Source organism: Oncorhynchus tshawytscha, linkage group LG07 (genome assembly GCF_018296145.1).
Source record: "Oncorhynchus tshawytscha isolate Ot180627B linkage group LG07, Otsh_v2.0, whole genome shotgun sequence".
NCBI lineage: Eukaryota > Metazoa > Chordata > Actinopteri > Salmoniformes > Salmonidae > Oncorhynchus > Oncorhynchus tshawytscha.
This window is the reverse complement of record NC_056435.1, coordinates 42,716,045-42,731,821: the sequence shown is the minus strand read 5'-3', so window position 1 is coordinate 42,731,821 and position 15,777 is coordinate 42,716,045. Positions and strand designations below refer to the sequence as shown.

The 15,777-nt window shown below is 45.9% G+C and overlaps 1 protein-coding gene across 1 annotated transcript in view; it reads right to left on the bottom strand.

The window, feature by feature from the left end:
- Positions 1 to 15,777, bottom strand: part of LOC112254541 (ephrin type-A receptor 8-like) — a 126,476-nt gene that overhangs the window by 41,984 nt on the left and 68,715 nt on the right. Inside the window, exons 3-5 of the mRNA XM_024427217.2 lie at positions 10,991 to 11,188; positions 10,685 to 10,834; positions 10,176 to 10,491 (exon numbers count right to left, since the gene is read on the bottom strand). Of these exons, the coding sequence (XP_024282985.2) occupies positions 10,176 to 10,491; positions 10,685 to 10,834; positions 10,991 to 11,188 (664 nt within the window). The remainder of the gene's footprint in view (positions 1 to 10,175; positions 10,492 to 10,684; positions 10,835 to 10,990; positions 11,189 to 15,777) is intronic.

The following is a 15,777-nucleotide window of genomic DNA, read 5'->3' as shown; positions in this document are numbered from 1 at the left end:
GGTCATCCTTTATAAAGCACATGTTTATATCATATCCAACATAGTGGTTTATGTCACATTTGACATTTGCAATTGTGTCACACAGTTATTCCAAATGTATGAACCCTTTATAATTCATGAAATACTGTTATAGATGCTTTATAAAACATTCACATAGTGCTTATGAAGGCACAATGAAGGGCTTTATTAAGCCTTTATAAGCTGAACTTCATTTAAAGAGGAACCTGTATTTAAAAAAAATAAAAGACCTCACCAATAATACTCACTTAAAATATTTGAAAATATTTTTGTTTGTCTTTGAAATTATCATAACATCGTTGCAGACATAATCACATTTTCACTATGTTTTCTGCATCCAGGTCACCCATGATATGTCAGTATTAGACGTCCATCCATGTCTGAGGACGTCGGGAGATCAGGTGGAAACCGGCCACTAACGGCAACAGTGCGCGCTGTTACCCCCAAGTAGGTTTGGGTTTTGCGAGAGAGTTTTGGACAGGATAGTAGATGGGCATAAGCATCTACCTCTGGATAGAAAGTTGTTTGAGATTTTGTTTTACGCCTATCCCAAACCTTAGAACTTACGTTTCGGCGTTAAACACAAACACACTCACAAGGTGTTTACTATTGCAGTGAGCTAAACCACTGAGATAGGTGGGTGGTCTCTCAGTCTCTCTGTCACCCTCTCTGTCTCTGTCGCACTCTCTGTCTCTGTCGCCCTCTCTGTCTCTGTCGCCCTGTCTCGCTGTCTCTGTCTTTCGCGTAATCTCTGTTTCTCTCTCTATGTTTCTCTCGCTGTCTCGCTGTCTCACTGTCTCCCTGACGCTGTCTCTCTCTGTCTGTCTCTCTATCTCTGTATCTCTGTCTCTCTCGCTGTCTCTTTGTCTGTGTATCTCTGTCTCTCTGTCTCTCTCGTTGTCTCTTTGTCTGTGTATCTCTGTCTCTCTCGCTGTCTCTTTGTCTCTCTCGCTGTCTCTTTGTCTCTCTCGCTGTCTCTTTGTCTCTCTTGACAGCGAAACAGAGACAGCGACAGAGAGACAGCGACTAAGAGACAGCGACTAAGAGACAAAGAGACAGCAACAGAGTGACAAAGAGACAGCGAGAGAGACAAAGAGACAGCGAGAGAGACAAAGAGACAGCGAGAGAGACTGTCTCTCTGTATCGCTGTCTCTGTATCGCTGTCTCTCTGTCAGTCTGTATAGCTGTCTCTTTGTCTCTCTGTATAGCTGTCTCTCTGTCACTCTGTATAGCTGTCTCTTTGTCTCTCTGTATCGCTGTATCGCTGTCTCTCTGTATAGCTGTCTCTCTGTCTCTCTGTATCGCTGTCTCTCTGTTTAGCTGTCTCTCTGTCTCTCTCTATAGCTGTCTCTCTGTCTCTCTGTATAGCTGTCTCCCTGTCTCTCTGTATCACTGTCTCTCTGTATAGCTGTCTCTCTGTCTCTCTGTATCGCTGTCTCTCTGTCACTCTGTATAGCTGTCTCTTTGTCTCTCTGTATCGCTGTCTCTCTGTATAGCTGTCTCTCTGTATCGCTGTCTCTCTGTTTAGCTGTCTCTCTGTCTCTCTCTATAGCTGTCTCTCTGTCTCTCTGTATAGCTGTCTCCCTGAATCTCTGTTTCTCTCTCTATGTTTCTCTCGCTGTCTCGCTGTCTCTCTCTGTCTGTCTCTCTATCTCTGTATCTCTGTCTCTCTCGCTGTCTCTTTGTCTGTGTATCTCTGTCTCTCTGTCTCTCTCGTTGTCTCTTTGTCTGTGTATCTCTGTCTCTCTCGCTGTCTCTTTGTCTCTCTCGCTGTCTCTTTGTCTCTCTCGCTGTCTCTTTGTCTCTCTTGACAGCGAGACAGAGACAGCGACAGAGAGACAGCGACTAAGAGACAAAGAGACAGCAACAGAGTGACAAAGAGACAGCGAGAGAGACAAAGAGACAGCGAGAGAGACAAAGAGACAGCGAGAGAGACTGTCTCTCTGTATCGCTGTCTCTCTGTATCGCTGTCTCTCTGTCAGTCTGTATAGCTGTCTCTTTGTCTCTCTGTATCGCTGTCTCTCTGTCTCTCTGTATAGCTGACTCTCTGTCTCTCTGTATAGCTGTCTCTCTGTCACTCTGTATAGCTGTCTCTTTGTCTCTCTGTATCGCTGTATCGCTGTCTCTCTGTATAGCTGTCTCTCTGTCTCTCTCTATAGCTGTCTCCCTGTCTCTCTGTATCACTGTCTCTCTGTATAGCTGTCTCTCTGTCTCTCTGTATCGCTGTATCGCTGTCTCTCTGTATAGCTGTCTCTCTGTATCTCTGTCTCTCTGTATAGCTGTCTCTCTCTCTCTGTCTCTCTCTCTGTTTCTCTGTATAGCTGTCTCTCTGTCTCTCTGTATCGCTGTCTCTCTGTCTCTTTGTATAGCTGTCTCTCTGTCTCTCTATATCACTGTGTCTCTGTCTCTCTGTATAGCTGTCTCGCTGTTTCTCTGTCTCTCTGTATTGCTCTCTCTGTATCGCTGTCTCTCTGTCGCTCTGTATAGCTTTCTCTTTGTCTATCTCGCTGTCTCTTTGTCTCTCTCGCTGTCTCTTTGTCTCTCTCGCTGTCTGTCTCTCTCGCTGTCTCTTTGTCTCTCTCGCTGTCTCTTTGTCTCTCTCTCGCTGTCTCTTTGTCACTCTGTTGCTGTCTCTTTGTCGCTTAGTCGCTGTCTCTCTGTCTCGCTGTCTCTCTGTCTCTCTCGCTTTTACTCCAACTCGCCCTCTCTCTCTGTATCTCTGTATAGCTGTCTCTCTCGCTGTCTCGCTGTCTTTCTCGATTTTTCTCCTACTCTCTGTCTCTCTGTATCGCTGTCTCTCTGTATCGCTGTATATCTGTATAGCTGTCTCTCTGTCTCTCTGTATCGCTGTCTCTCTGTAAAGCTGTCTCTCTCTCTGTCTCTCTGTATAGCTGTCTCTCTGTATAGCTGTCTCTCTCTCTGTCTCGCTGTATAGCTGTCTCTCTGTATCGCTGTCTCTCTGTATAGCTGTCTCTCTGCCTCTCTGTATAGCTGTCTCTCTGTATAGCTGTCAATCTGTATAGCTGTCTCTCTGTAACTCTGTATAGCTGTCTCTCTGTCTATCTGTCACTGTCTCTGTCTCTGTTGCTGTTGCTGTCGCTCTCTGTCTCTATCTCTCTCTTTTTCGCTCTCTGTCGCTCGCTGTCTCGCTGTCTCTCTCGCTTTTTCTCTTACTCTCTGTCGCTGCCTCTTTCTCTCACTGTCTCTCTCTCTGTCTCTCTGTATAGCAGTCTCGCTGTCTCTCTGTATCGCTGTCTCTCTGTATAGCTGTCTATCTGTATAGCTGTCTATCTGTCTCTCTGTATCGCTGTCTCTATGTATAGTGTCTCTCTGCATAGCTGTCTCTCTGTATAGCTGTCTCTCTGTATAGCTGTCTCTCTGTAACTCTGTATAGCTGTCTCTCTGTATCGCTGTCTCTCTCTATCGCTGTCTCTCTGTATAGCTGTCTCTGTCTCTCTGTACCGCTGTCTCTCTGTCTCTCTGTATAGCTGTCTCTGTATCGCTGTCGCTCTCTCTGTCTCTCTGTATAGCTGTCTCGCTGTATCGCTGTCGCTCTCTCTGTCTCTCTGTATCGCTGTCTCTCTGTATAGCTGTCTCTCTGTCTCTCTGTCTCTCTGTATCGCTGTCTCTGTATAGCTGTCTCTCTGTCTCTCTGTATAGCTGTGTCTCTGTATCGCTGTCTCTCTTTATCGCTGTCTCTCTGTATAGCTGTCTCTCTGTATAGCTGTCTCTGTCTCTCTGTATAGCTGTCTCTCTGTATCGCTGCCTCTCTGTCTCTCTGTATTGCTGTCGCTCTCTCTGTCTCTCTGTATAGCTGTCTCTCTGTATAGCTGTCTCTCTGTATAGCTGTCTCTCTGTATAGCTGTCTCTCTCTCTGTCTCTCTGTATAGGTGTCTCTCTGTATCGCTGTCTCTCTGTATCGCTGTCTCTCTGTATAGCTGTCTCTCTGTCTCTCTTTATAGCTGTCTCTCTGTATCGCTGTCTCTCTGTATCGCTGTCTCTCTGTATAGCTGTCTCTGTCTCTCTTTATAGCTGTCTCTCTGTCTCTCTGTATAGCTGTCTTTCTGTATAGCTGTCTCTTTGTATAGCTGTCTCTCTGTCTCTCTGTATCGCTGTCTCGCTCTCTCTCTCGGTCTCGCCCTCTCTCTGTCGCTGTGTCGCTGTCTCTGTCTATCTGTCACTGTCTCTCTGTCTCTGTTGCTGTCGCTCTCTGTCTCTGTCTCTCTCTTTTTCGATCTCTGTCGCTCGCTGTCTCGCTGTCTCTGTATCGCTGTCTCTCTGTCTCTCTGTATTGCTGTCTCTCTGTATAGCTGTTTCTCTGTATCGCTGCCTCTCTGTCTCTCTGTATAGCTGTCTCTGTATCGCTGTCTCCCTGTCTCTCTGTATAGCTGTCTCTGTATCGCTGTCGCTCTCTCTGTCTCTCTGTATAGCTGTCTCGCTGTATCGCTGTCGCTCTCTCTGTCTCTCTGTATCGCTGTCTCTCTGTATAGCTGTCTCTCTGTATAGCTGTCTCTCTGTATAGCTGTCTCTCTGTCTCTCTGTATCGCTGTCTCTGTATCGCTGTCTCTCTGTCTCTCTGTATAGCTGTCTCTGTATCGCTGTCGCTCTCTCTGTCTCTCTGTATAGCTGTCTCGCTGTATCGCTGTCGCTCTCTCTGTCTCTCTGTATCGCTGTCTCTCTGTATAGCTGTCTCTCTGTATAGCTGTCTCTCTGTATAGCTGTCTCTCTGTCTCTGTCTCTCTGTATCGCTGTCTCTGTATAGCTGTCTCTCTCTCTGTCTCTCTGTATAGCTGTCTCTCTGTATAGCTGTCTCTCTTTATAGCTGTCTCTCTGTATAGCTGTCTCTCTGTCTCTCTATATAGCTGTCTCTCTGTATCGCTGTCTCTCTGTATCGCTGTCTCTCTGTATCGCTGTCTCTCTGTATAGCTGTCTCTGTGTAACTCTTTATAGCTGTCTCTCTGTCTCTCTGTATAGCTGTCTCTCTGTATAGCTGTCTCTCTGTCTCTCTGTATCGCTGTCTCTCTGTATAGCTGTCTCTCTGTATAGCTGTCTCTCTGTATAGCTGTCTCTCTGTCTCTCTGTATCGCTGTCTCGCTCTCTCTCTCGGTCTCGCCCTCTGTCGCTGTGTCACTGTCTCTGTCTATCTGTCACTGTCTCTCTGTCTCTGTTGCTGTCGCTCTCTGTCTCTGTCTCTCTCTTTTTTTTCGATCTCTGTCTCGCTGTCTCGCTGTCTCTGTATCGCTGTCTCTGTCTCTCTGTATTGCTGTCTCTCTGTATAGCTGTCTCTCTGTACCGCTGTCTCTGTTTCTCTGTATCGCTGCCTCTCTGTCTCTCTGTATAGCTGTCTCTGTATCGCTGTCTCTCTGTCTCTCTGTATAGCTGTCTCTGTATCGCTGTCTCTCTCTGTATAGCTGTCTCGCTGTATCGCTGTCGCTCTCTCTGTCTCTCTGTATCGCTGTCTCTCTGTATCGCTGTCTCTCTGTATAGCTGTCTCTCTGTCTCTCTGTCTCTCTGTATCGTTGTCTCTGTATAGCTGTCTCTCTCTCTGTCTCTCTGTATAGCTGTCTCTCTGTATCGCTGTCTCTCTGTATCGCTGTCTCTCTGTCTCTCTGTATTGCTGTCTCTCTGTTTAGCTGTCTCTCTGTTTAGCTGTCTCTGTCTCTCTGTACCGCTGTCTCTGTTTCTCTGTATCGCTGCCTCTCTGTCTCTCTGTATAGCTGTCTCTGTATCGCTGTCGCTATCTCTGTCTCTCTGTATAGCTGTCTTGTATCGCTGTCGCTCTGTCTGTCTCTCTGTATTGCTGTCTCTCTGTATAGCTGTCTCTCTCTCTGTCTGTCTCTCTGTATCACTGTCTCTGTATAGCTGTCTCTCTGTATAGAGGTCTCTCTGTCTCTCTGTATAGCTGTCTATCTGTCTCTCTTTATAGCTGTCTCTCTGTATAGCTGTCTCTCTGTATAGCAGTCTCTCTGTATAGCTGTCTCTCTGTCTCTCTGTACCGCTGTCTCTCTTTCTCTCTGTATCGCTGCCTCTCTGTCTCTCTGTATAGCTGTCTCTCTGTATCGCTGTCGCTCTCTCTGTCTCTCTGTATAGCTGTCTCGCTGTCTCTCTGTATCGCTGTCTCTCTGTATAGCTGTCTCTGTCTCTCTGTATAGCTGTCTCTCTGTATAGCTGTCTCTCTTTATAGCTGTCTCTCTGTAACTCTGTATGGCTTTCTCTCTATATCGCTGTCTCTCTGTATAACTGTCTCTCTGTATAGCTGTCTCTCTGTATAGTTGTCTCTTTATAGCTGTCTCTATGTAACTCTGTATAGCTGTCTCTCTATATCGCTGTCTCTCTGGATAGCTGTCTCTCTGTATAGCTGTCTCTCTATCTCTCTGTATCGCTGCCTCTCTGTCTCTCTGTATAGCTGTCTCTCTGTATAGCTGTCTCTCTTTATAGCTATATCTCTGTAACTCTGTATAGCTGTCTCTCTGTATAGCTGTCTCTCTGTATAGTGGTCTCTCCGTCTCTCTATCGCTGTCTCTCTGTATCGCTGTCTCTCTGTATAGCTGTCTCTCAGTCTCTCTGTATCGATGGCTCTCTGTACCGCTGTCTCTCTGTATAGCTGTCTCTCTCTGTCTTTCTGTCTCTCTGTATAGCTGTCTCTCTGTATAGCTGTCTCTCTGTCTCTCTGTATCGCTGTCTCTCTTTATTGCTGTCTCTCACTGTCTCTCTGTCTCGCTTTCTCTCTCTCTGTATCGCTTTCTCTCTGTCTCTCTGTATCGCTGTGTCTCTGCCTCTCTGTATAGCTGTCTCTCTGTAACTCTGTCTCTCTGTCTCTCTGTCTCTCTGTATCGCTGTCTCTCTGTCTCTCCGTATCACTGTTTCTCTGTATAGCTGTCTCTCTGGATCTCTGTCGCTCTCTCTGTCTCTCTGTATAGCTGTCTCGCTGTCTCTCTGTATCTCTGTCTCTCTGTATAGCTGTCTCTCTGTCTCTCTGTATTGCTGTCTCTATGTATAGCTGTCTCTCTCTCTGTCTCTCTGTATAGCTGTCTCTCTCTCTCTGCCTCTCTGTCTCTCTGTATAGCTGCCTCTCTGTATAGCTGTCTCTCTGTATCTCTGTCGCTCTCTCTGTCTCTCTGTATAGCTGTCTCGCTGTCTCTCTGAATTGCTGTCTCTATTTATAGCTGTCTCTCTCTCTGTCTCTCTGTATAGCTGTCTCTCTCTCTGCCTCTCTGTCTCTCTGTCTCGCTGTATAGCTGTCTCTCTGTATAGCTGTCTCTCTGTATCACTGTCTCTCTGCATCGCTGTATATCTGTCTCTCTGTATAGCTGTCTCTCTGTAACTCTGTTTAGCTGTCTCTCTGTCTCTCTGTATCGCTGTCTCTCACTGTCTCTCTGTCTCGCTGTCTCTCTCTCTGTATCACTTTCTCTCTGTCTCTCTGTATAGCTGTCTATCTGTCTCTCTTTATAGCTGTCTCTCTGTATAGCTGTCTCTCTGTCTCTCTGTATAGCTGTCTCTCTGTCTCTCTGTCTCTCTGTATCGCTGTCTCTCTGTATCGCTGTCTCTCTGTATCGCTGTCTCTTGCTGTCTCGTTGTCTCGCTCTCTCTCTCGGTCTCACTCTCTTTCTGTCGCTGTGTCGCTGTCTCTCTCGCTCTGTCTCTCTCGCTGTCGCTCTGTCTCTCTTGCTGTCTCTCTAGCTGTCTCTCTGTATAGCTGTTTCTCTGTCTCTCTGTATCACTCTCTCTCTGTATCGCTGTCTCTCTGTATCGCTGTCTCTCTGTGTCTCTGTATCGCTGTCTCTCTGTCTCTCTGTCGCTGTCTCTCTGTCGCTGTCTCTCTCACTCTCTCGCCGTCTGTCTCTCTCGCCATCTATCTCTCTCGCCGTCTGTCTCTCTCGCCGTCTGTCTCTCTCGCCGTCTGTCTCTCTCGCCGTCTATCTCTCTCGTCTGTCTCTCTCGCCGTCTGTCTCTCTCGCCGTCTGTCTCTCTCGCCGTCTGTCTCTCTATCTATCTCTCTCGCCGTCTGTCTCTCTCTGCCGTCTGTCTCTCTCTCTCTCGCCATCTATCTCTCTCGCCGTCTGTCTCTCTCTCGCCGTCTGTCTCTCTCGCCGTCTGTCTCTCTGTTTCTCTTATCTCTGTCTCTCTGTCGCTGTCTCTATCTCTCTCGCCGTCTGTCTCTCTCGCCATCTATCTCTCTCGCCGTCTGTCTCTCTCGCCGTCTGTCTCTCTCGCCGTCTGTCTCTCTCGCCATCTATCTCTCTCGCCATCTATCTCTCTCGCCGTCTGTCTCTCTCGCCATCTATCTCTCTCGCCATCTATCTCTCTCGCCGTCTGTCTCTCTCGCCATCTATCTCTCTCGCCATCTATCTCTCTCGCCGTCTGTCTCTCTCGCCATCTATCTCTCTCGCCATCTATCTCTCTCGCCGTATGTCTCTCTCACCGTCTGTCTCTCTCGCCGTCTGTCTCTCTCGCCATCTGTCTCTCTCGCCATCTATCTCTCTCGCCGTCTGTCTCTCTCGCCATCTATCTCTCTCGCCATCTATCTCTCTCGCCGTCTGTCTCTCTCGCCGTCTGTCTCTCTCGCCGTCTGTCTCTCTCGCCGTCTGTCTCTCTCACCGTCTGTCTCTCTCGCCGTCTGTCTCTCTCACCGTCTGTCTCTCTCGCCGTCTGTCTCTCTCACCGTCTGTCTCGCTGTTTCTCTTACTCTCTGTCTCTCTCGCTTTTTCTCTGTCTCGCTCTCTCGCTCTCTGCTTGTCTATGTGTGTGTGTCCACCTCTTTCTATGTAACAAGGTCAGATAGGCTGGTTGACTTGAGTGGATGTGATCAGGCTAAGTGTGTGTGCCCATATCAGTGTGTCCTCAGTTGCTCTCGCCTTATCTCTATCTCTCTGTATGGGCCATTTTACTCCATTCTCCCCCGGCAGTCAAAAGCCCTGGTGTGGGCTTACACACAAACACACACACTCACAGCGCTATTTCGAATGTCACTTTAACCGTGACAAGAGAGCTGTCAACCGGCCTCCTATATCAAAGAGAGGGATCTGTCTATCCTCTCCCATTGTCCTCCCTCTATCTTTCTCTTCACTCTTTTCTACTTCCACTCTTTCCTTTCTGTGACACCTTTAATGCGACATCATGCAATCATTCAGACAGATGATATCACGCTTACAGTGAAACCCAGGGGCTCTATTGAGCCTTAGGGAAGAACCCCTTAAACACACACACACACACACACACACACTCATTTTCTCTTGCATACATACTGCTTATCCACTTAACCCATCTCGCTCTGTCGTTCTCTCTCTCGGGCTCATGGTTGTCTGCATGGTAACGACTCGTCTCGTTTCGTTCGTGTCCTGGGATGTGCGTGACTGGAGAGAGGTGAATTAGCACAGTGACCCAGTTTGGTCACAGAGACACGAGTCTTCCACACACGTCAGCTCTCTACTACAGCCACTACTGCTACTACAAAGCACTAAGATGATGTCTTGACTATAGACAAATGGAGAGATTCATGAGATAAGCATCTAAAACATAACAAAACTGTGTGCGTTTGTGTGTGTGTGGTGTGTGGGTGTGCCAGGAGCCGTCAATGCCTTGTTCGCAGGTGAGTGTGTTTCCTTCAGGCAGTAAACAGGTACTGTAAACAGGTACAGTAAACAGGTACAGTAAACTGGTATGTAGATGAGTGGAGATGTGTGTGTGTGAAACAAGACAGGTGAACCAGTGTTCCGTGCCTCGTTTGTTTGGCACATTATGCAGACAAAAGGTGTTTAATTATCCAGCACCTGTGATTAATAGTTTTTAATTACCACAACCCTGGCAACCTAAAATATGCACATGTCAGTCCATCAGAGAAAATAAACAAAACAAAAATTTAAGCGAGACAAGGAATGAAAAAAAATGCTTGAGTATCTTTCATGACTCACCACAGCTTATCATCATAAAAATGTAAAAATTATTCAGGACTACGAGCTATTCAACCTAGCGATAGCTGGACTAGTATTATAGGTTTGAAAGAACTTGAACCACACAGAAAATGTCCAAGGCTGAACATTGACCATAAAAACACAGATTGGCACAGGTAAAGTAAAGTACGATAAAAAAAAAGCAGGACAGTAACATAATGTAAAACAAGAGAGCCAAATACATCCCTAATTCAGAGTGTGACTCACCAATGCAGGACTCCCTGTGCTCCTCGAACCCAGCGCTGCATATACACCTCCCGATGGGCACCAGCCACTCCCCCTCAGCGCTGCAGTACATCTTGGGCGTGTCTCTCTCTTCGGCGTGGTCCACACACTGACCCCTGACCTCCACCAGGGAGGAGGAGTCAGCGCCCGTCACCACTTCAGTGAACACGGCCAGGTTGCGGCCCACGCCTGAGCAGCGCTTGTAGTACACCCTGACAGAGGTCAGGGCGATGCACGCCCCGATGTCCTGGAAGGCCAGGTAGAAGCCTCGTCTAGTGAGGGGGCCCACACCTCGAACCTGGGAGGAGACAAAGGACAATACAACACAACAATCCATCTCAAAACGTTTCAGTAAATGTAGAATGGGAGCAAATTCAGGGGTGGCACTGTGAAAGGCACCCATTTCAGCACCATGGACACCTTCGTGCAGGAGAAGCACAGCGCTGAAACACTGCTCACTCAAAACATGAAAGTCAAATAAGTTAGCATACTTCTGTGTTGAGTTTGAGTCTCCTGACTCCCAGGTCCACTCCAGTAAAGCTCTCATCAGCAGCGATGGTATCGATCTTGGTGAACTGGGTCTCTCTGATGGCCGTGCCTACAGCTCGGTCCGACTCATAGTAGTACAGGTTAAATGTCTCCTGCTCATCATAACACACACAAAAAAATGATCAAAGACAGAGCTGTCAACAGTCTGTGTTGATCTTTGAAGCAAAACACGTACTTATCTTCATCTCTTTCTCCCTCCCGTCCTCCCTCACCCCACATTCTCAACCACTATCTCTGATCCCTTGTACCTTGCAGGTTCCCAGGACTCCAGGCATGCTGTTACAGTCCCGGAGGGTGAACTTGACCTCGATATAGATCCTCCTGGCTCCGTCACGAGGGATCCAGCCTGTCCTCAGCCAGTTGTTCTGACTGGGACTCATCACGTTACACACCTGGTACGTGTGGATGGGACTGAAATACTCATCCATCTCATTTATAGCATCCCACTGCAGGAGATGGAGAGATAGAGGGAGGAGGATAAGGGGAAAAGAGAGAGAGAAAATGGAATGAGGGAAAGGGTTAAGAGAATAAAGTTAGTCAGGAAGGGGGAAAGAGACGGTCCTGAATATCCAAGGTTTCCAAAATACATTTGGTGTCACAAATGTTTTGACTGCTCTGACAGAATGTTTGTCTAATTCGAGAAAACAGTACAGGCTAAGTAATATCATAGGGTTAGTCATACAGATCTGCTACAGTAACAGCAGGATTACATTCACAACACCCATTAATAACCACTGATACACATGATCATAACCCCTTCCACAACAGAATACTGCTTTAATTAGTCTCTTCGTATGGTTACACACTTCCTCAATGTGTCAGGCCTAAAGCCTTCATTCATTCTGCCAAGTATACACGTGTCTGGAGACAGACCTCTACACGACAGGCATATCAATTGAAAATCTGTTCAAACGGACTCGATTCCCATTACTTGCCGTATGCCATTCTGTGTTCCTTCTAAAAGCAGTGCTGTGTTTCATTGTGTATCTGAAGCATTGCATCATTCTCTCTTCAGTGCTGTTTAAGGTGTGTGTTTGTGTTACTGCTGTCTTGATGTAATGCTGAGAACTATATGAGTGCGCTGTGATTAGCCCAGCTGTCTAGAGGGAATACAAGCAATGGCTACACTTAAACGTATTCCTTGAGGAAGAAGTCTTCACTTCTATAGATAACCTTTATATGACACCCCCCCCCACACACACACACACATCCAGCTGTGATCAGGAATAGTCGACTCACACACGTAACCGCAGACAAACAGTTACACACTCAGTGCTAGACAAAAAGTACTATTCCTAGTCCACATTTAAATGTATTAAAGCTCCACAACTTTCAAGTGATTCTACGGATGTTGAATTCAGGTCAAATAGAGTAATTGGCAATGAGGTGCAGGTGTGTGTGTATACCTGTATGTATCCATCCTTGGGGCTTAGAGCTAAATGCATTATGTGAGTGTCTGAGTTATTGAAATGGAAAGAGATGACCTGGGAAGAGCTTTTGGCCAGAGCCAACTGAACTTGGCCCCAGCTAAGACGAGGCTTCACAAAGAGACCCACCACCCCTCCTCTCCTCACCCCTCCCCATCCCCACCTCCCCATGAGACAGAAACAGTGTAGTAATTAAGATCTTGGACGTCTCACCCGTGTCAACCGCTCATCCTCTCATCTTTATCTGCTAAATTGAAATTGTCCTTGAACTCATGAAGCCCTGCTTTAATTAGCCTTTCTCATTATCCCATCTTCCCATCAACATCTTCTTTTCCACTCTCATCTTTAATGGGAAACTAACATTTTTCTCCAGTAATATTCCTGTTAGATAGGAAATTTTCACATAATGAATCAGGCACACCTGATGCGGTTCCTCTGCACTTTTGTGAGACTTGAGAGCTGGTGACTTGACTAGATTATGATCCGTATGGTATATGAGATGGCATTTCAATGTGTTGTGACAGTAGGATAAAAGGTTAAAGTGATTGACTGGCTGCTGTCAGCTCTACTGAGGGATCCAAGGAGTGTTTCTTTGTATGCCTGGATGACATGGAGATGATGACTCTATCGCCCCGACAACACATATAAACGGCCACAGAGATATGTGGCTGTGTGTGTCTGTCTGTGTGTGAGTGAGTGAGTGAGTGAGTGAGTGAGTGAGTGAGTGAGTGAGTGAGAGAGAGCAAGAGCGAGGAATTAATTGGGCTGTACATTGCACATCTGTTTCCTGCCTGCCAACACAGACCATCTCCAATCAGGATTCATCAGATGTGGCAATCACAGACAACACAGTTATCCCATTCACACACTCAAGTATGCACGCACACACACACACACGCACACACACAAAATATGAACGAGGCCACAGATATACATATACAGTTGAAGTCGGAGGTTTACATACACCTTAACCAAATACATTTAACCCCAGCTTTTCACAATTCCTGACATTTAATTCAAGTAAAAATTCCCTGTCTTAGGTCAGTTAGGATCACCACTTTATTTTAAGAATGTGAAATGTCAGAATAATAGCAGAGAGAATGATTTATTTCAGCTTTAATTTCTTTCATCACATTCCAAGTTGGTCAGAAGTTTGCATACACTCAATTAGTATTCGGTAGCATTGCTTTTAAATTGTTTAACTTGGGTCAAACGTTTCAGGTAGCCTTCCACAAGCTTCTCAAAATAAGTTGGGTAAATTTTGACCCACTCCTCCTGACAGAGCTGGTGTAACTGAGTCAGGTTTGTAGGTTTGTAGACCTCCTTGCTCGCACACGCTATTTCAGTTCTGCCCACAAATTGTCTATGGGATTAAGGTCAGGACTTTGTGATGGCCATTCCAATATCTTGACTTTGTTGTCCTTAAGCCATTTTGCCACAACTTTGGAAGTATTAATGGGGTCATTGTCCATTTGGAAGAGCCAATGTGCGACCAAGCATTAACTTCCTGACTGATGTCTTGAGATGTGGTCTCAATTTATCCACATAATTTTTCTTCATCATGATGCCATCTATTTTGTGAAGTGCACCAGTCCCTCCTGCAGCAAAGCACCCCCACAACATGATGCTGCCACCCCCGTGCTTCACGGTTGGGATGGTGTTCTTCGGCTTGCAAGCATCCACCTTTTTCCTCCAAACATAACGATGGTCATTATGACCAAATAGTTATATTTTTGTTTCATCAGACCAAAAATTACAATCTTTGTCCCCATGTGCAGTTGCAAACCGTAGTCTGACTATTTTATGGCGGTTTTGGAGCAGTGGCTTCTTCCTTGCTGAGCACCTTTCAGGTTATGTCAATATAGGACTCATTTTACTATGGATATAGGTACTTTTGTACCTGTTTCCTCCAGCTTCTTCACAGGGTCCTTTGCTGTTGTTCTGTGATTGATTTGCACTTTTTGCACCAAAGTACGTTCATCTTTAGGAGACAGAACGCGTCTCCATCCTGAGCGGTATGACGGCTGCTTGGTCCCATGGTGTTAATACTTGCGTACTTTTGTTTGTACAGATGAACCTGGTACATTCAGGCATTTGGAAATTGCTCCCAAGGATGAACAAGACTTGTGGAGGTCTACAATTGTTTTTCTGAGTTCTTGGCTGATTGTTTTTAGATTTCCCCATGATGTCAAGCTTAGAGGCACTGAGTTTGAAGGTAGGCCTCGAAATACATCCACAGGTACACCTCCAATTGTCTCAAATAATGTCAATTAGCCTATCAGAAGCTTCTAAAGCCATGACATCATTTTCTGGAATTTTCCAAGCTGTTTAAGGCTTGGGTTTTGACAAGTTATGTCAGCTGTTATGACATATTATGACACCTTCATGACCCTGTCACAACGTGTTTTGACACTGGGTGTCAAGTAAAGTGTTACCGTTTTATTCAATTTCCAAGTCATTTAACATTTCCATTGAAGTGAAAGAATCCCTTTAAGTACAAAGAGCCGGGCTTGTGTTGTCTATGTGGCTGAGATAAAGAGATGAGCGGTAACCAACGCATACAAAGCCCTGATGAGATCTAATACATCCTCTGCCTAACAGACCACCAGTACTGGTAGAGGTACATAGTATGCACCAAGAAGAATGGGAGACAGAGCGACAGAGAGCAATACAGATTGTCAGAAGGACAATGAGCACCTACATACACTGTCAGAAAGAGAGTGAATGTGGTGCATAAGTTTCACACAACAATTTCTGGCTGTCTATAACACCCCTCTTCCCTCATACGGGACGAGGCAGGAGTACCCTGCAAAATAATCCTGTTGTTTTTAACGTAATTTATTGTCAGCCATTTAGTTACCTGTAAACTACTGTATTCATGGTAACTATGAATTCCATATAAATAAATTCCAAAGCAAGTTTACAGTAATGTAATGTTAAAATAAAGATTCTTTGGAATTTACGATAACATACTGTACCTTTATTTATAGTAACTTGCAGGTACCTGGCTGCCAGTAAGTTACCAAACAACATGAGATTGTTGACAGTGTGGAGTCAGATTTAGTACCTATGTCACCCAGAGACCATTCCTAACACAATCCTGCTCAGTCCCATCAAAGCTCCCACAGCATGCAGAAACTCATCCATTCCATAATAGAGGAAGGAAACCACAGAGAAAAATACTCTCTGGTCTGAGAGAGATTTCATTTCAGATTAGTGTATGGCATGGAAGAACCCTTTGAGTAGTTTGAATGTAGAAAGAGAAAAAGAGTAGGATAGATAGACAGAGAGACAGAAATACCGATAGAGAGAAAGTGAGAGAAGAGGGAGGTAGCAAGACAGAAAGAAAGTGGTAAACTGACTGAGACTAGGGCATGCTGTGCTGTGCTGTGCTGTGGAATTTGCGGTGGTGGTGATGGTGTCTATATGAAGTCCTGCATATTAATATTGGTGGAAATATTTTGCAGATTTTATTGCGATTTTTTTTGTTTGTTACTGTCCGTATGGAGCTTGTTTTTGATCGCAGGTCCAGGAATGACTGAAGAATTGCAACCTGGTACGTGCAGCTAAATGCAAATAGCACTACTGGGTGATTTGAAAAGTCAGTC